At 41.8% G+C, this 15,624-nt stretch overlaps 1 protein-coding gene across 12 annotated transcripts in view; it reads right to left on the minus strand.

The window, feature by feature from the left end:
* LOC111862903 (serine/threonine-protein kinase MARK2) overlaps positions 1-15,624 on the minus strand; it is a 290,458-nt gene that overhangs the window by 35,194 nt on the left and 239,640 nt on the right. For 11 of the 12 annotated variants that reach the window (XM_023848731.2, XM_023848720.2, XM_023848725.2 and 8 more), the window contains one exon: positions 2,089-2,217. The exons of the other annotated variant lie outside the window; for it this stretch is intronic. In XM_023848731.2, the coding sequence (XP_023704499.1) occupies positions 2,089-2,217 (129 nt within the window). The remainder of the gene's footprint in view (positions 1-2,088; positions 2,218-15,624) is intronic. 12 annotated transcript variants of the gene reach the window in all.

The raw sequence follows: 15,624 nt of genomic DNA on the forward strand, positions 1-15,624 counted from the left end.
ACTGAACAGAAACTTTAAAGTGGTATATGAATTATTAGTTTCCAAGCTTTGGCTACATCTGGGTATTATACAAACATTATGTCAGACACTGTCCACGGTCTGGGGTTTATCATACTGTACCGTTCAGCGCTGTGGGGGACTCATTATGCTTGGAAGCTGCACTCCTGAAAATCGCCATCTACATCAAAAACATGTCAAATGGAGAACACACTGAATGAATGCTGAAGACAGAGGAGCAGGGGTAGGAAACAACATAACTGAATCACAATGGTGGGGCCAGCCAGGGAAACTGCACATGCATCTCACTGGACACACGTGGCAGCTTCTACTATGGCTGCAGATAGGTAACTGACACTCCTCACAAGCTAAAAAAAAGCAGGGAAGCGTAAATGAGGATAATGGAAGCATGTATAAGAGGTAACCGCACCCTCACTTGTCTTCTAAACTTTGTCCACTGTGAAATGCTACAAAACAAAGAGCATAACATATCTGGAGCTGGGACATGCTTATGTCCTCAGGTAAGGGAGTCCTGCTTACTCTGGTCAATTTACTCTGTCACTCATGACATGACGGCAAAAGTAGATACAACTCCTGAAAAGCTGTGTTTTAACAATATCAGATGAAAGGCAAGTCCACAAAGCAAGTAACATACCATCATCAAAACCCTTTACAACTGGTTTAAAAAGTACAACTGTACTGTGCTCTATATTAAATGTACAACAGACAATGGATGGTGTGTGACACAGTATTCATAAGTTAGCTGTCATCATAAACCGTTAGAGAATCATTAGGCTTGAGTACTTGTCAGCAGAAAACAAGAACATGCAACAACAGACACAGCTCAGACATGGCCAAGCAGCCATTCACTGTTCCTCCTCTGGCGCACGCTGGTCAACATGCAAGGAGGGAGGGCAGGGAAAATGCCATCAGTTATACATGCAACCGTTCTTCACTTACTTGCACATGGAAATAAGAACAAATAACAGTAACCCCTCCGGGAAGTGAAGTCTAAAAAGAACCTTCACAAGAACTGACACTTTGCAAATAAAAAGAATCAATGCAGCTAATGAAACGGCTGTGAAAGAACTAAGAAGTATCTGTAATTAACAATGTCAATCCATTAACCTTTTCATTTCTATGGGCTAGCAGTGTATGCAACTACACTAGCACTGACGAATGGAAGTATACGACACAGTGTGCAATGACTACATTGATCCTTTTCTACAGCAGTTTTGTATTCACTGAATATGGAATGATGCAAAGACAGTTCATCTGGGTACAAAAGTGCAGAGCACATACCATGGAAGTTGTTCAAATAAAACCCATTCACAGCACTGCTATAGAATATGGCCAGTCACAGATCATCATGTGGGTGTGACACACCAGTAGCAGACTGCAAGCTGCGCAACAGAACAGGCATGCCACAGAAAACGTGCAAGTGTTAATTGCTAAATGCAGGTGTTAGATCTGTCTGAACGGGTTGCTGCTGCTAGCATTGAAGTCAAGATATCATCACCGAGGCATACAGCTGTATTAAAAAGCGCCTTTCCTAGACCTCTGTACTGCCATCTAGAGGAAGAGCATCCAGTAACACTGACAAGGGGTGCCACTGTCTTGCACGGCAATGCACATTTCCCTTTAGTCCACACTGCCCATGACAAGGTGCGCTCCACACACTAGGAGTGCATACAGCCCAGTCCTGTGTGTTCGGATCCCTCAAGAAAGTGCTAACACGATGTAGACTTGGGCTGTATGGGGGTGTCATGGTTGTGGCGGTGCAGCTGGTCCAGCAGTCAAGGGAGTTCTTTGCATAGAGAGAATTCATCAGCTGGTGTGCCAATGGGATGCCTCCCTTCAATGTGCATGGGGAACAATGACTTCTACTCCATCAAGAGCAATCCCAAAATGAGTTTCATTTGAACAAGCTCCATATGTCATTAAAAAGAACTACCTGGAGGGTAAAAGCTGGAAATGTCACGTTGACAACAAATAATTAAAAAAAACTTCTATACGTTGTTTTCTACTTTTCTGTGCATCATCACATTTGAATGTTGGAGATGTGGCCAATCAGTTTACACTGCATACTACCTTTGTCTTAGAGGGTCTATAGGGGTTTCTAGGGCTGGGTGCTCAGCTCTTCCCGCTGTAGAGATGGACGCAGACTTGATATGGCCTTTGGCTGAGCGCACTGGTAGCCCATCTCCTACTCCCATGGAGCTGTCGATACAATAAATAACCTACGTTACTAGAGCAGCCAGGAGGCTGATGGGGAATAGGGTGACCGTCCAATCCTAGACAAAGACCTGCTGAAAAATTACTCCCCCATAAAATCTTAAATTCTATGTACGCTGCAGATTAAGGCCTTCTGGTATATGTCCCTGGAGTGGTAGAGTGGTTAATCTGATGTAAAACACAATAGCACTTACACAGTGGTCTACTGACCCATCAGCTCAACAACTTCTAGTAAGAAACTGATTTGGAAAGCACGAGAGCAGTCACTTACATAACCTTCATTGTTTGCATCCTGTTCTGTATCATCGAAGGTACTTGGCTGTCAACACAGCAATGAAAATAAACCAACTGAACTGCTCACAGTGGTTTCATTTGGTAGTTGCCACATGTTTTGGTCTGCATTTGGGACCTATTCAGGCAGTACCATCAAATATGCCTCTTGTTATTGAACTGCCCTAATATGGATCAATATTAGTGCCACTTGCCAATCACGGAGCCAGCGCAGTTTAAGGCATGAATCGTCTCCACCCACTTGAACACTGGGATCATGGGTTCGAATCCCACTCGAGGCATGGATGTCTGTGTGCATTTAATGTGTTTGTGCTGTCATGTGTAGATAGTGGCATTGTAATGGGCTGATCCCCTTGTCCAAGGAATCCTACTCACTAATTAAGGACCAAAAAAAAAAAAAAAGCGACCAAGGTCCAAAAGAACCATAGAGAAAAAAATTACTGCTACTCACCAAAATCATATTATACAAGCAACCGTCACAAAGTTGCAAGAATCTTTATAATTTTAAATTTTTTCAAAATTTAGAATTAAATTTAAATTATTTAAAATTCCCTCATCACTGAATGCAAAATTCTATGTTATTTCTGTGTTTTTGTCCTGCATTGTAAGTTGTCTTTCGACCTGGGTTCACTGTTGTACTAGATGTTATAGAAACTATTCACGATAATGTTATTAGCTTTTAGTCTGTTCTCACTCATCTTTTTGGGTATTTCACTGTGATTTTCTTTTTTTCTTTTTTTCCTTACTGTGTATTGTGTATTCCTTCTGTGCTAACATTTATGTCATATCTGTTCCTGGTTACAATGGGAGCAGTTACACTGGTTTGTTTTTACTGTTGTGTTGATGGCCAAATCCCACCAATCACTTTCAAAACATTATGCCTATCCAACTTTCCTCCAGCACAACAACATGCATGGGTACAAGTGCCATTGCACTTTGCATCAGTTACAGCAATGTTTCAGAGGGATCTGTTAGCACCATTTTCACTGTAGGATACAGCAGATTCTGCAAAACACTGGTTCTTTTTTTTTTTAACCAAACAGTGCCATATCCAGAAGGCCACAATCTTAACATTCATCAGTGTGAGAACCTCAAATCTCATACGTTAAGTTTTCCAAATTTCACCATCAAAATTATGTTTGAAAATGCTTCTACAGGAATGTACAAGTAAATACACCAGGACAGGTAATTAACAATACAGTGAAGGGAGATTTATGAGAAGATGCAAGTCTGTGTTTAGTACTGACAATCACAATTATGGGGGCAAAAATGACAATCAACACATGGTAAGGACCAAGGACCTCAATGGTACTGAAGTATGTCCAACATAAATTTTTTAACGCTTTGACTGCACAGCATTTCTCAGTTCACAGACCATCATCACAGGAAGAAACACACAATTACTTCCATGCCTTTATAAAAAGCAGCAGAATGCACACAACTTGCCACTGATTATACAAATCTCAGAAAAAAACTGAAAAAATTATGTCAGTTACATGTCAAGATATCTTGGGCGCAGTGATGTGATAAGGCCTGCAATAGCCCAGGACATCCTGGGCAATGTCATCAAAGGGTTAACTTTACACACATGTATAAAGATGCAGCACATATTCAATACAACTCAGCAACTACAATGGACAATAATTACTTCAGAACCATTAAACAAGTGCTATCTAAAATGTAATGTGTATTTTGATACCAATTTCATTGTCCTGACGGAAGAATGAAACACTCTGATGACATAACTGCTATTGTACTAACAACATATGCCTTTTGTTCTGCCAAAATGTCAGCCCATTACTAATTTAAAGAAACCACCATCACCATCCCTCTAACCACCACCATCTATGCAAGCACCTTCACAGTCATTCCTAAGTTGCAAGCAAGCAGAAACCTCAACTTCATATCACCATTAATCAGAAACAAACACCCTTGTACTCAGGTTGACAGAGATGAACATGAGTGATGCACTGATGATACTGAATTCAGAGGTACAATTTATGGCACCTACACATTTAACAAACAAATGATCACAATGCCCAACAAGTTTCAAGACACCTGTGGCCTAAGAGTCAGCTCAGCACCACCAAAACAGAAAGGCCTAATGACATTACGGAAGATAAGTTAGGAAATGGCACAAAAATGTCAAACATAAAGCTTTCTCGCTTCATCACCATCACCTGTACTATGCTGACTTTAAGAGCATAGCTTTGTGAACAGGCTTCAAATAATTTATGTAAAACAAATACATAATATTATTCTACCATGAGACATCTCAACCTTCAGGTACAACAAACTTTTACTAAATTTAAGTTCAGAAAATTGCCTTACATTATTGGTCCCATGGGACAATATTCTGGGGCTTGGTTAATAAAGGCGATTGCTTCTACGTACAAATAAAATTACATCGAGTCTTAAAAATTACACTCCACACTTCATACGATGCACATACAGGGTGTTTCACGACTTTAGGGCATAACTGCAGGAGGTGATTTCCTAGGTCTTTGTGGTCAAAAAAGTTCATATAAACATGTGTCCAATTTTTGACGGTTACAGAGTTATGACCGTTTTTTTTTTCATTCCTGTACACGCCCTCATGTGAACCGCGTCTATCTGGCAGGTCGCTATTTTTAGCCAGCTAAAGACAGAGCGTTCTCGTTATCTCCACACTTGAGAGGTACCTAAGGCATGGTGGGTTGTATGTAAGGCCATGGCTAGTGTGGCGGCTACCAGTGTTCAGAACAGTTCTCATCTCGGTGCGTCTGTTGTGTTCACAATGCCATTTACATTTTCATTTGAGGAGTATGCAGATATGATTTATGTGTACGGGTTTTGTGATGGTAACTCAGTTCTTGCCATAGCTGAATATCAGCAACGGTTTCCAAATCGTAGAATACCAAACTGGAGAGTGTTTACTGGAGTCTACCAGGCACTGCGAGATACCGGCAGACTTCCCAGCGTTCGTATTGAAGCCGAGTGTGGTGTTAATGAAGGCGTCAATGAAGAAGGCATTGTTCATATGGTACACCACAGTCCACACACGAGTACGTGAAGAATTGCCAGCCAGGTCTCCAGACTTAATAAGCCCACTGGATTATTGTGTGTGGGCATGAAAGAAAGAACTGGTTTACAATGTGAAGGTGGCAACGCGAGATGCTTTGCTTGGTCGCATTCTGGACACCGCTGACCACATAAGAAACAGCCAGTTAAAGCTGCTATGTGCTACCTGCGCAGTTCACAACCGAGCGGCAGCCTGTGTTGCGGCCAGTGGTGGCATTTTCGAAAATCAGCTTTAAGCACCAATCAATTCAAATTAAAGGCAATTTCACGAAGTTAACTTTACATTCATACTTTAAATGTATCTTGTATTATGCTGGTTTATTATTTTGTTCCGTTTATTGTTGGTAATTGTCACCTTATATTCTGAGTTTAAAACGGTCATAACTCTGTAACCGTCCAAAATGTTTACATGAACTTTTTTGATCACAAAGACCTAGGAAATCACCTCCTGCAGTTATGTCCTAAAGTCGTGAAACACCCAGTATAAAAAAAACCTAACACATTCCTGAAGAAACAGCAGTTACAACCAATCCTGAGCATCTTCATGCAATCAGACAAAATGTACACATTAAGTCCTCACTTATCATCATAGGTATGTTCTTGTAAAGACATTAAGCGGATCCATTTTTATCACAAGAAGTAGGTTATGTTCCTCAGCTTTCTTTTCATATATTCTTGGCTATAAATATGTGCAATTTTTATTTAACATTTATTATGATATGAAGAAAGCTAGTGGTGGCCGACAGTCTGGTCTCATCAATGAATGTATAAGGGGTGGGCCTTCTTGGCCCTTGCACCGTGACCACAGTGATCTATTGTGCCTCATCAAAACTGAAGATGTGTTTGGATGAGTAAACCTCCCCTTCGACCGTTTTCTTAAACTGTGGGATGAATGACATACTAACAAGCTAACATGATGCTATGTAGTGCCTAAGTATGAAAACAGTATCAACATGATAACAAAAACTTTAAGCAACAACTTACTGTATACTGTAATTTTTAAGACAAGCAATCTCCTTTTATTACACAACCCTCTGAAGATGACCCTTTACAACCAAAAAATGCAAGACAATTTTAATGACTCAACTTTAGTAAAAGTTTGTTACTCTTCACAGCTATCTTGTTCTTTAACAAGTAATGTACAGTTGCACTTTACAATCATCTCTACACTCCTGAAGATGGACATAAATGGCTGAAAAATGCTGGGCACTATGACCACTGACTGATCAGAAGACTGGCTACACTAGATGGCACCTCTGAATTCAATGCCATGAACACCACAAATATTCACCTATATCAAGGGCAACAAATTTGTCTGTGAATAAGATGATTTACTGTTTTCTGTGATGTGACACCATGTTCTGTAACATATTTCAGCATCCTGCTGCATTGATCTATCACTCATTCACTCATTTCCATCCCAAATGCCACACAAATGATTCAGTCTCTCCTTATTTTAAAATGTCAATAAGATCACATTTAATTGCAACAAGGCCAACTCAAGCAAATGTTCATTAAATGAAACTGCCACACTGTACCAGTTCGTACGTCAATGCATCCCATGCTATTGCACATTGTCGTTCACACTACAAGGGATATACAACCGACTAGCGAAAACTACACATAAAGGGGGCATAACATGGATGCCGCAAAATGAAAATAATATGGAGCAAAAGAGAGTATTCATTCCCAAACAAACACATTTCAGTGCAAATGACAATATGCAATAGAATGGGATGCACTGATACACGAACCAGTGTAAGGCGGCAGTTTCAATTAGTAAGGCTGGATCATGTTGCAATTAAATGTGATCTTAATGACATTTTAAAATAAAGGTAAGACTGTAATCAGTTTGTGTTGCACTGGAGATGGAAATGAGTGAACAAGTGACCATGTTGTGTGGCAGACTGTAACCAATGGTCTGGAGCAGGCATGTCAAACTCAACTTGTACAGAGGACCACCTCAGCCCTATAAATAATAGTCCAGGGCAGCACTTCAAAATAGAAATATATATTAGATTTTGATACTCGTAGTTGATAATTTAATGTTTAATTATAACCTTTATATGTTCATCACAATGTAACATCAGCACCTGTCGCTGTGTGAAAATGAACTAAATGACAATGTACACGTACAAGAGACTACTGGTCTAGTAGGAAGGTGTATCTTGTCTCAATGGTCATAAAAGTGAGAGTTTGCTAGCAGCCCATGAAACAATGGCTGGGGGTTGCAAGCTAGTTTTGAAGGTAGAAATCCCTTGCACTTGTCTGTCAGTTGCCACCCTCCTTGCATTCTTACTATGCCTCCAAAAGGGATTCTTGGAAATACTTGGGGTGGTGAGGCTGTGCGGATTTTAGTGCATTAACCTTCTGAAATACAACAGTTTGTTCTTTACGAACTTTACAAACCGTTAGTTGGACAAACACTTCTGCAATTCTCAGAATACTTTTCCTGCAGCCTGCTAATTTATGTCTGCGTGAGACTTCTTGTCTTCTGGTCTGTTGGAAAATTGTCTTTACAAAAAATATTTCTACTAAAATTTTAATACTGATTTTAATATCAATTAGCTCTAAAAGTTGAGGAGCCGCACTTTGTGGCTACGGGGGCCGCACGTTTGACACGGCTGGTCTGGAGGAACAAGTGGACTCCATCTCCTCTTTTATTATTCTGCCCTGAAGATGGAGGCAGCACATCACTTGAATCCACCAGACTATATAAAATCATAGCCCAGAAGATATGCTGTGTCTAAACCATCTTTGAGGGTGCAACATCACCGGAGAGAGAGACAGATCATCCTGTCATCAGAACATCGACAGATTCTGCATGTGACGGGAAACCCATTTACCATACTGGAGATCTCGTCCTCCATAAGGTTGCCTGCTGAAGGTGTGATGTACCCTCAAAAATGAGTCACACAAGGTGCAGTAGTTTTCACAGTCATGATTATGAGAATCGCAAATATCTCAAAAGTCCAGTCCATAGAAGACTGTTGAGATAAGTTTGCTGATGCCCAAAGAATAATCACTTCCAAAATATATTCATGACAGAAAAAAATCGGGTAATTACATGAGCGCACAACGGCTTTACCTAGAACTCAACAGCAAGAGCCTTCACACCCTGGTAGGCAAAAATTACAAGAATTCTCCCATAACAACACCATTGTGAACAGTACAAAGTGGCAGTAAGAGAGTACTTTCACAACTGGTCTGCGCAGTGACAATCAGGTACGTGAAGGCCTTGGGTGAGGATGTATGCAACACGTTCTGCAACTGCTCAATGTCAGTGGTATAAGAGAATGAGGAGGTCACATAAAATTTTGTTTCATGCTTGGTAAAAACAACTTCTGAACCACACAACATGTCACAAAGAGCCTTTGTACAAGATGCTATATCAAACCCACATGCATACATGTGATGTTCAAGATCCAGACAAAAATTTCGAACATGGTGAACAATTTGAATGACCATCAATATGCAGAATGTATGAGAAGACCTTTAAAATATTCAGGAGTTAATTAATCACAATTTAACTCATTATCCAAGATTTGTGCACAAAATTAATATTTCTCAAGGAAGCAGCCAACAAGTATTATTGGAAGAGCTACATACATGATGCTTTTTCACTGAATGTGTTTCTCATCTGTTCATGAACAAATGAAAGGAAGATCTACTTTGTGTTCATCACACATGATCTTGCAATGACTTGAAGTTGATCCATATTTCTTGCCAAAGATCATCACTGGTGACTAAACCAGGGTTTATGAATATGATCCAGAAACACAGCTGCCACATCTGAAGACGAGATCAATTCAATCAAATCTCAAGGAGGATGAGTACTCTCTCCTGGGACATTAACGGTGTGCAGTCCACTGCAAGTTAACCAAAGTTTCACTGGAGCACATCACCTCCATCTTAAGGGTCAAATAAACTGAGCGATATACCAGTACGAAAGCAAGTGGCAAGCTGCTTCCTAGCTGCTTCCACACTGGTATCTTGCTCAGCTTATTCAACCCTGAAGACGGAGGCTGACTTTCCACGAACTATATCCCAGAAGGCAGGTACTCTTCATAACCATCACTGTGAGAACCTCAGTCCCTACATAGCGCTATATCCCAGAAGGCAGGTACTCTTCATAACCACCGTGAGAACCTCAGTCCCTACATAGCGCTATATCCCAGAAGGCAGGTACTCTTCATAACCACCACTGTGAGAACCTCAGTCCCTACATAGCGCTATACCCCAGAAGGCACATACTCTTCATAAGCACCACTGTGAGAACCTCAGTCCCTACATAGCGCTATACCCCAGAAGGCAGGTACTCTTCATAAGCACCACTGTGAGAACCTCAGTCCCTACATAGCGCTATACCCCAGAAGGCACGTACTCTTCATAAGCACGACTGTGAGAACCTCAAATCTTTCAAATCTCAAAAATGTTTATTATATTAATTTATTCTTGGTTCACGTAACAACATTTCAATAGCTCACACTACACAGCATCCAACTGTAGCCGGATGAGTGAACAATGAACTGGATATGCTGTAAACAGGTGGTCATGGCCTGATATAGGGTACTGAGGAAAAACACACACAAAAAAAGACTGTCATCAGAATCTGTTTCTGGGCCAATATTTGAACTCAGCATTTTCACAATAAAAAACATGACTGCTAAGCCAACAGGTGTCAAGAATCTGTTATCTGTTACAGTAAACAAATGTAAGCTATGTATCAATTTGAGCTCCTGTGCTATCTGCAAATGTTAGTAACCCAAGTCATTATTCGGGCCTGCCTGAAACATTACACGCAGTAAGGAGTTTGACATGCCCACAATACAGCCCTTCAGACACTGTGAGATCATGATGTCACTGCATATGCAACCTATGAATTGCTAAAAATTCTGGAAAGACAGCGTCATAGGACAAGCACACCAACAGTCGTAACTGACTCCATGGAACTGAGCCCTTCTTGAGCAGCTGCCAGTTTTGCAGCTACTCAAGAATTTCCCAAAAATTTTATGGAACCTGAACATTCATGGCCATATTCACAAGAGCCCTCCACTGTCAATACAGTCCACACAACCCCACCATATCTCTTTAAGATACATTTTAACAGTATATTCCACCTATGTCTAGGTCTTCCTACTTGTCTCTTTCCTTCTGGCTTTCCCACCAAAACCCTATATGCATTCCTCTTCCCCTCAAGTGTGATAACAGCCTAGAGGTATCTTTTTTCGGCAAAGGTCATTAGTGTAATGCTAACCAAAACACAGCTGTTTACTACTGCCACATTCCAATCCTACTGCAGCTACATAGATTAGTTTTGCGTTTGGTTTCCATGGAAATATAACAACAAATACTGCCCTGCTTAGCCCAGTTACATACTGCAACATGTGGGCCGTTTCTAGGAACAAATGGGCAAACACATTGCCTCAGACTGCTTCCTGGAAACCAACTGATTATGAAACACGGCCTCCACGGATACGGAAACTGAAAGTTGTAAACTCTTAGAAAAGAAACAGTTCCTTCAGAATTGACACATGGTTTCTGAGACAACACATTCATGAAGTACAGTAATGGAACCCTGGAGACGGTGATCTCTATTCAGTTCTCTGGCAGTTATAAAAGGAAGTTCATTCACGAATTCAAATGAGTCAGAGATTAACTGGTGAGGGAGCTCAGAAGGAAGTTCAATACTCGAGTGTTATCCACACAAGATTTGTTACCAAGCAACAAATTGTAACCAGACGTTGAAGACTTTATTTTGTGTGCTATAGTTACAGTAATCTTTAAGAGCATTATAATTATTTGTAGTTACGACTTGTGAGTGTCCAATAAATCTCCATTCATCTAACCCAGATCCCATTATTATTAGTCATGCTAACCCCTTATACGTGACAACACAGATAATATTTGGGCACCACCTCATGTACAATTAGTGCTTATCGCAACAGTATATTTCAACACAAAACTGCATTATGCAAGCCTTGATGAAGTATGCGTTCTTCATCTGGGTTCGTGTTCACATTTCCACAGTCGGTGCCTAACATATAAGTTTGGCTTTTGGACTCTTGGGATGTATCTTCAGCAAACCATGTAGATGCCTTCTTCAAGGTAAATGTCATGAAAGGGAGGGAGGGGAGATTAAAGATATGGTACATACAGGAAGGGAGTTTAGAAAGGAGAAAGTACAGTCTTGGCACTAGCCAATGGGCTCATACTCATTCCAAACTTGTCCATGATACAATATTCTTGGCATGATGTGATGGCACCTTCATTCCTTACTAATGACTCTGCTTTGCTCTACTACTGACCCTTCTGCATGCGATGGCAGTTAAACTGCCTGCCCTTTGTATATCCCTGTTCTATTATACTGGAAGCACACACTGCACGGGCTGTCTTCAAATTATCCAAAACTGTCCTTCAACATACCATGCCATTACAAAAACTAGGACTGGGACACTGTTTACATTGTGGCATACAGACCCGCTGCTAGGCAATGACTGAAAACAAATGAGACAACAGCTGCTCCTAGGCAGTGGGCCACACGCAATGGAAGTACTGTTAGAAGCATTTTCTGTGTGGTCCACTCTGAGGCTATATGATTTGGCAGACTCAGTTGAGTTCAGTTGGTGAGTGCAGTGGAGTAAAGCGAGTTTGGTGGTGAGCAGTCAGAGGACTATTGCAGTTCAGTCACTGTCGGCTGAGGAACACAGATAGTTCGGGAATCCAGAGTATAAAAGGAATGTCTGCCACTGGAAGCCATTACCAGATAACAAATGGTGAAGATATAGCAGAGTGAAAAGACTTAGCATGTGCTGCAGTGAATTGTTGTATGCGTGATTCAGCAATGGCACCATAGTTACTTGTAATTAAGATCTGTAAGTGGTCAATAAACCCAATTACCAATCCAAACCCTGCCCACAGTCACTCTTATGTGACAATATGTCATACATGTTCCCACCACTCTTTCCCATTGACTTGCAAAATTGTATTGATGGCTGCAAGAGCAGAATTACATACTGGTCTTGCGGCCTGGTTGCAGATCAGAGTTCACAGGGACATACTACTACATCAAGTGTCCTTGATAGGCACTTTGGTATCGCTTTTCACCAAAGTGCCTATCAAGGACACTATGGATCTACTAGAAGGAAACTTCGCCGAAGATGTTTTGAGACTGTTTCGCCATGTCCTAACCACATCCTACTTCAGCTTCAATGGCCAGTTCTACGAACAGACTGACGGTGTAGCCATGGGCTCTCCACTATCTCCAGTCATCGCCAACTTCTACATGAAATACTTCGAGGAGAGAGCGCTGGATTTGGCCCCACTCAAGCCCCGTTGCTGGTTTCGATATGTGGACGACACCTTCGTCATCTGGCCCCACGGACCTGACAACCTGAAGGGTTTCCTGAACCACTTAAACAGTATCAACCCATGCATTCAGTTCACCATGGAAACCGAAAGTGAAGGCCACCTCCCCTTCCTAGACATAGATATTTACAAGAGACCCGACGGCTCTCTAGGCCATACAGTATACCGCAAACCCACACACACAAACCTGTATCTTAACGCCAAGTCCCATCATCACCCTTCCAGTAAACAGGCAGCTCTGTCCACACTGGTACATAGGGCCAGAGCTCTGTGCGATCAAGAGAGTCTACGTGCAGAGTTGGAGTTCCTTAAGAACATCTTCAAGCGCAATGGCTATAACGACCGGCAGATCCAGAGGGCCCTCAACCGCCAACCCAACAGCATTCAACCTGATGACCGCAGAGGAACTGTCGCCTTCTTGCCTTTTGTCGGGACTATATTCAACAGGATCAGCAGAGTACTGTCCCGACATAACATCAAATCAGTTGGCCTGCCCCCAAAGAAAATATCTAATTTTCTCCGGCCTGTCAAAGATCACCTGGGACTGAGGACACCGGGAATTTACAGAATTCCATGTGAGTGCGGCAAGGTCTACATCGGGCAGACGGGCCGTTCTGTGGACACGAGGTTGAAAGAACATCAACGGCATATACGATTAGAACATCCGGACAAGTCAGCCGTAGCTGAACACAGCATCGATCTAGACCACCGTATCGAGTTTCACAAAACGGCCATAATCACCAGTAAGAGCCGTTATCTAGATCGCATAATCCTGGAGGCCGTTGAGATTGAGCTCCATCCGAACAACATGAACAAGGAAACAGGGTTCAGTCTCAACAAGTCATGGAAGCCACTCATCTCTTGCCTCAAGAGAAATACAAGCCACTCCAATTCTTCGCCATGTCATTGACGTCAGTAGCCTGTCCCCCGGTATCATGTCATTGACGTCAGTAGCCTGTCCCCAACCAACTGTTCTTCTTGCCTACCGCACTTCTTAGTGCTATTGACCTCATGTTTCTGGATTTACTGGCCGTCCCCCTGCCCCCTATTTAGTACACATCATATGGCCTTTATCGCTCTCAACAATCTCGACAGACGTGAAACATCCTTTCCCTCAAGAGAATCCTACTAGCCACACCAGTTCTTCGTCATGTCATTGACGTCAATAGCCTGTCCTCAACCTACCGGTTTTTCTTGACTACCGCACTTCCTAGTGCTATTGACCTCAAGTTTCCTGTACTCACTGGCCGTTCCCCCTCTCCCTTAGTCACACACCATATATGGCCTTAATCGCTCTCCACTGCTCCCATTGGTTCGTTCTCCCTAACCACACCCCCCTGCCTACTTCGTATATAAGCAGCACCTTCCACATCCTATCACCACAGCTACTGCTCTCCGCAGCTATTCAACTGCTCTGAAGATGGAGGCGCTACGTTCCTCCGAAACGTCGGCCAAAACGAAGAATACACGGTGCCTAAACCCAGAAGACAACTTTCTTCATTGTCATCGCCGTGGAAACCTCAAAACTTACAATATCAAGTTTGGTTTACATGGAAGTTAAGTTAATTTTTCATTAAAGCCCCGTACTTCCAGCACATCCTTATCTTAACTACAATGACCCCTTGAACTTTCCAAACTGAGCCCCTCTTGATTCTTCTTCTTCTTCTTCTTCTTATTATTATTATTATTATCATCATCATCATTATCATCATCATCGTTATTGTTGCTGTTGTTATTTAATTCCTGTTGCTCCCTTTGGAACATAGGGCATCTGTGAAATGCTGTTTCACTTCAGTTTTTTAATCTTACAGACAGTAAGACTCCTTGAATGTGGGATCAGCCTGTCACATTATTTATTTATGTACTCAATTATTATGCTTTATTTAACATTGCTGTAAGAACTCAGCATACAGAGCATCAAAATGCAGCACGATTAATCGGAAAGGAAGCAGAAGGAAGCATTCAGTTTAATTTCAGTACAGTCCGAACATTTGCTCGGAAGGGCCCTGAGGAGGGGATGAGGGGCATCCACTAGAAACATCTATCGTTTTAGTCTGTCCCCCCCAACCTGAAATTCAAACCAGGCACCTCCAGAAAGCAAGTCAGAAGTGCTATCGCGTGAGTCCACTTGTTTGGCAGAAGCGGGATTTCACTTCACTCAATACCATGTTATGTGATCGTACCCATGCAATTTTGTAAATTCCTTTGGATTCATCCTATACATGACTGTAATCACTGCACTATTTGGAGGAAGCATAATCAAACGAAACTGCACATGCACTGCTTTTGCAGGAACACTGACTACGTACTGTACAGTGACATGGTCATACCGTTACAAGTCCTCATCACAAAACCAAGTACCAAGGACAGGGATGGTAGTGTCCCATCTGCATATTAAAATCTACCTGATATACATTTTTTACTAGTTTCAAGCAACTGAAATGGTTAATTTGTGGGATGTTCATGAGATAAAGATTCCTTCCAGCAGCATAACTCAGGATTGTCTTTTTGAGGTATGATGCCAGGTAGTTGGGTAGATAGCTATTAACGCCTTGCAGAAACCCGGTGCCTCCACCTTCAGTATAGAACTGCTATTACTGCCCCACACAAAACACGAGAAAGCAGGTACAACCAAAACCATAGGTTAGCATTCTACCAGACTACATGGCATCA

The sequence above is a fragment of the Cryptotermes secundus genome, unplaced genomic scaffold (genome assembly GCF_002891405.2).
Source record: "Cryptotermes secundus unplaced genomic scaffold, Csec_1.0 scaffold582, whole genome shotgun sequence".
NCBI classification, from domain to species: domain Eukaryota; kingdom Metazoa; phylum Arthropoda; class Insecta; order Blattodea; family Kalotermitidae; genus Cryptotermes; species Cryptotermes secundus.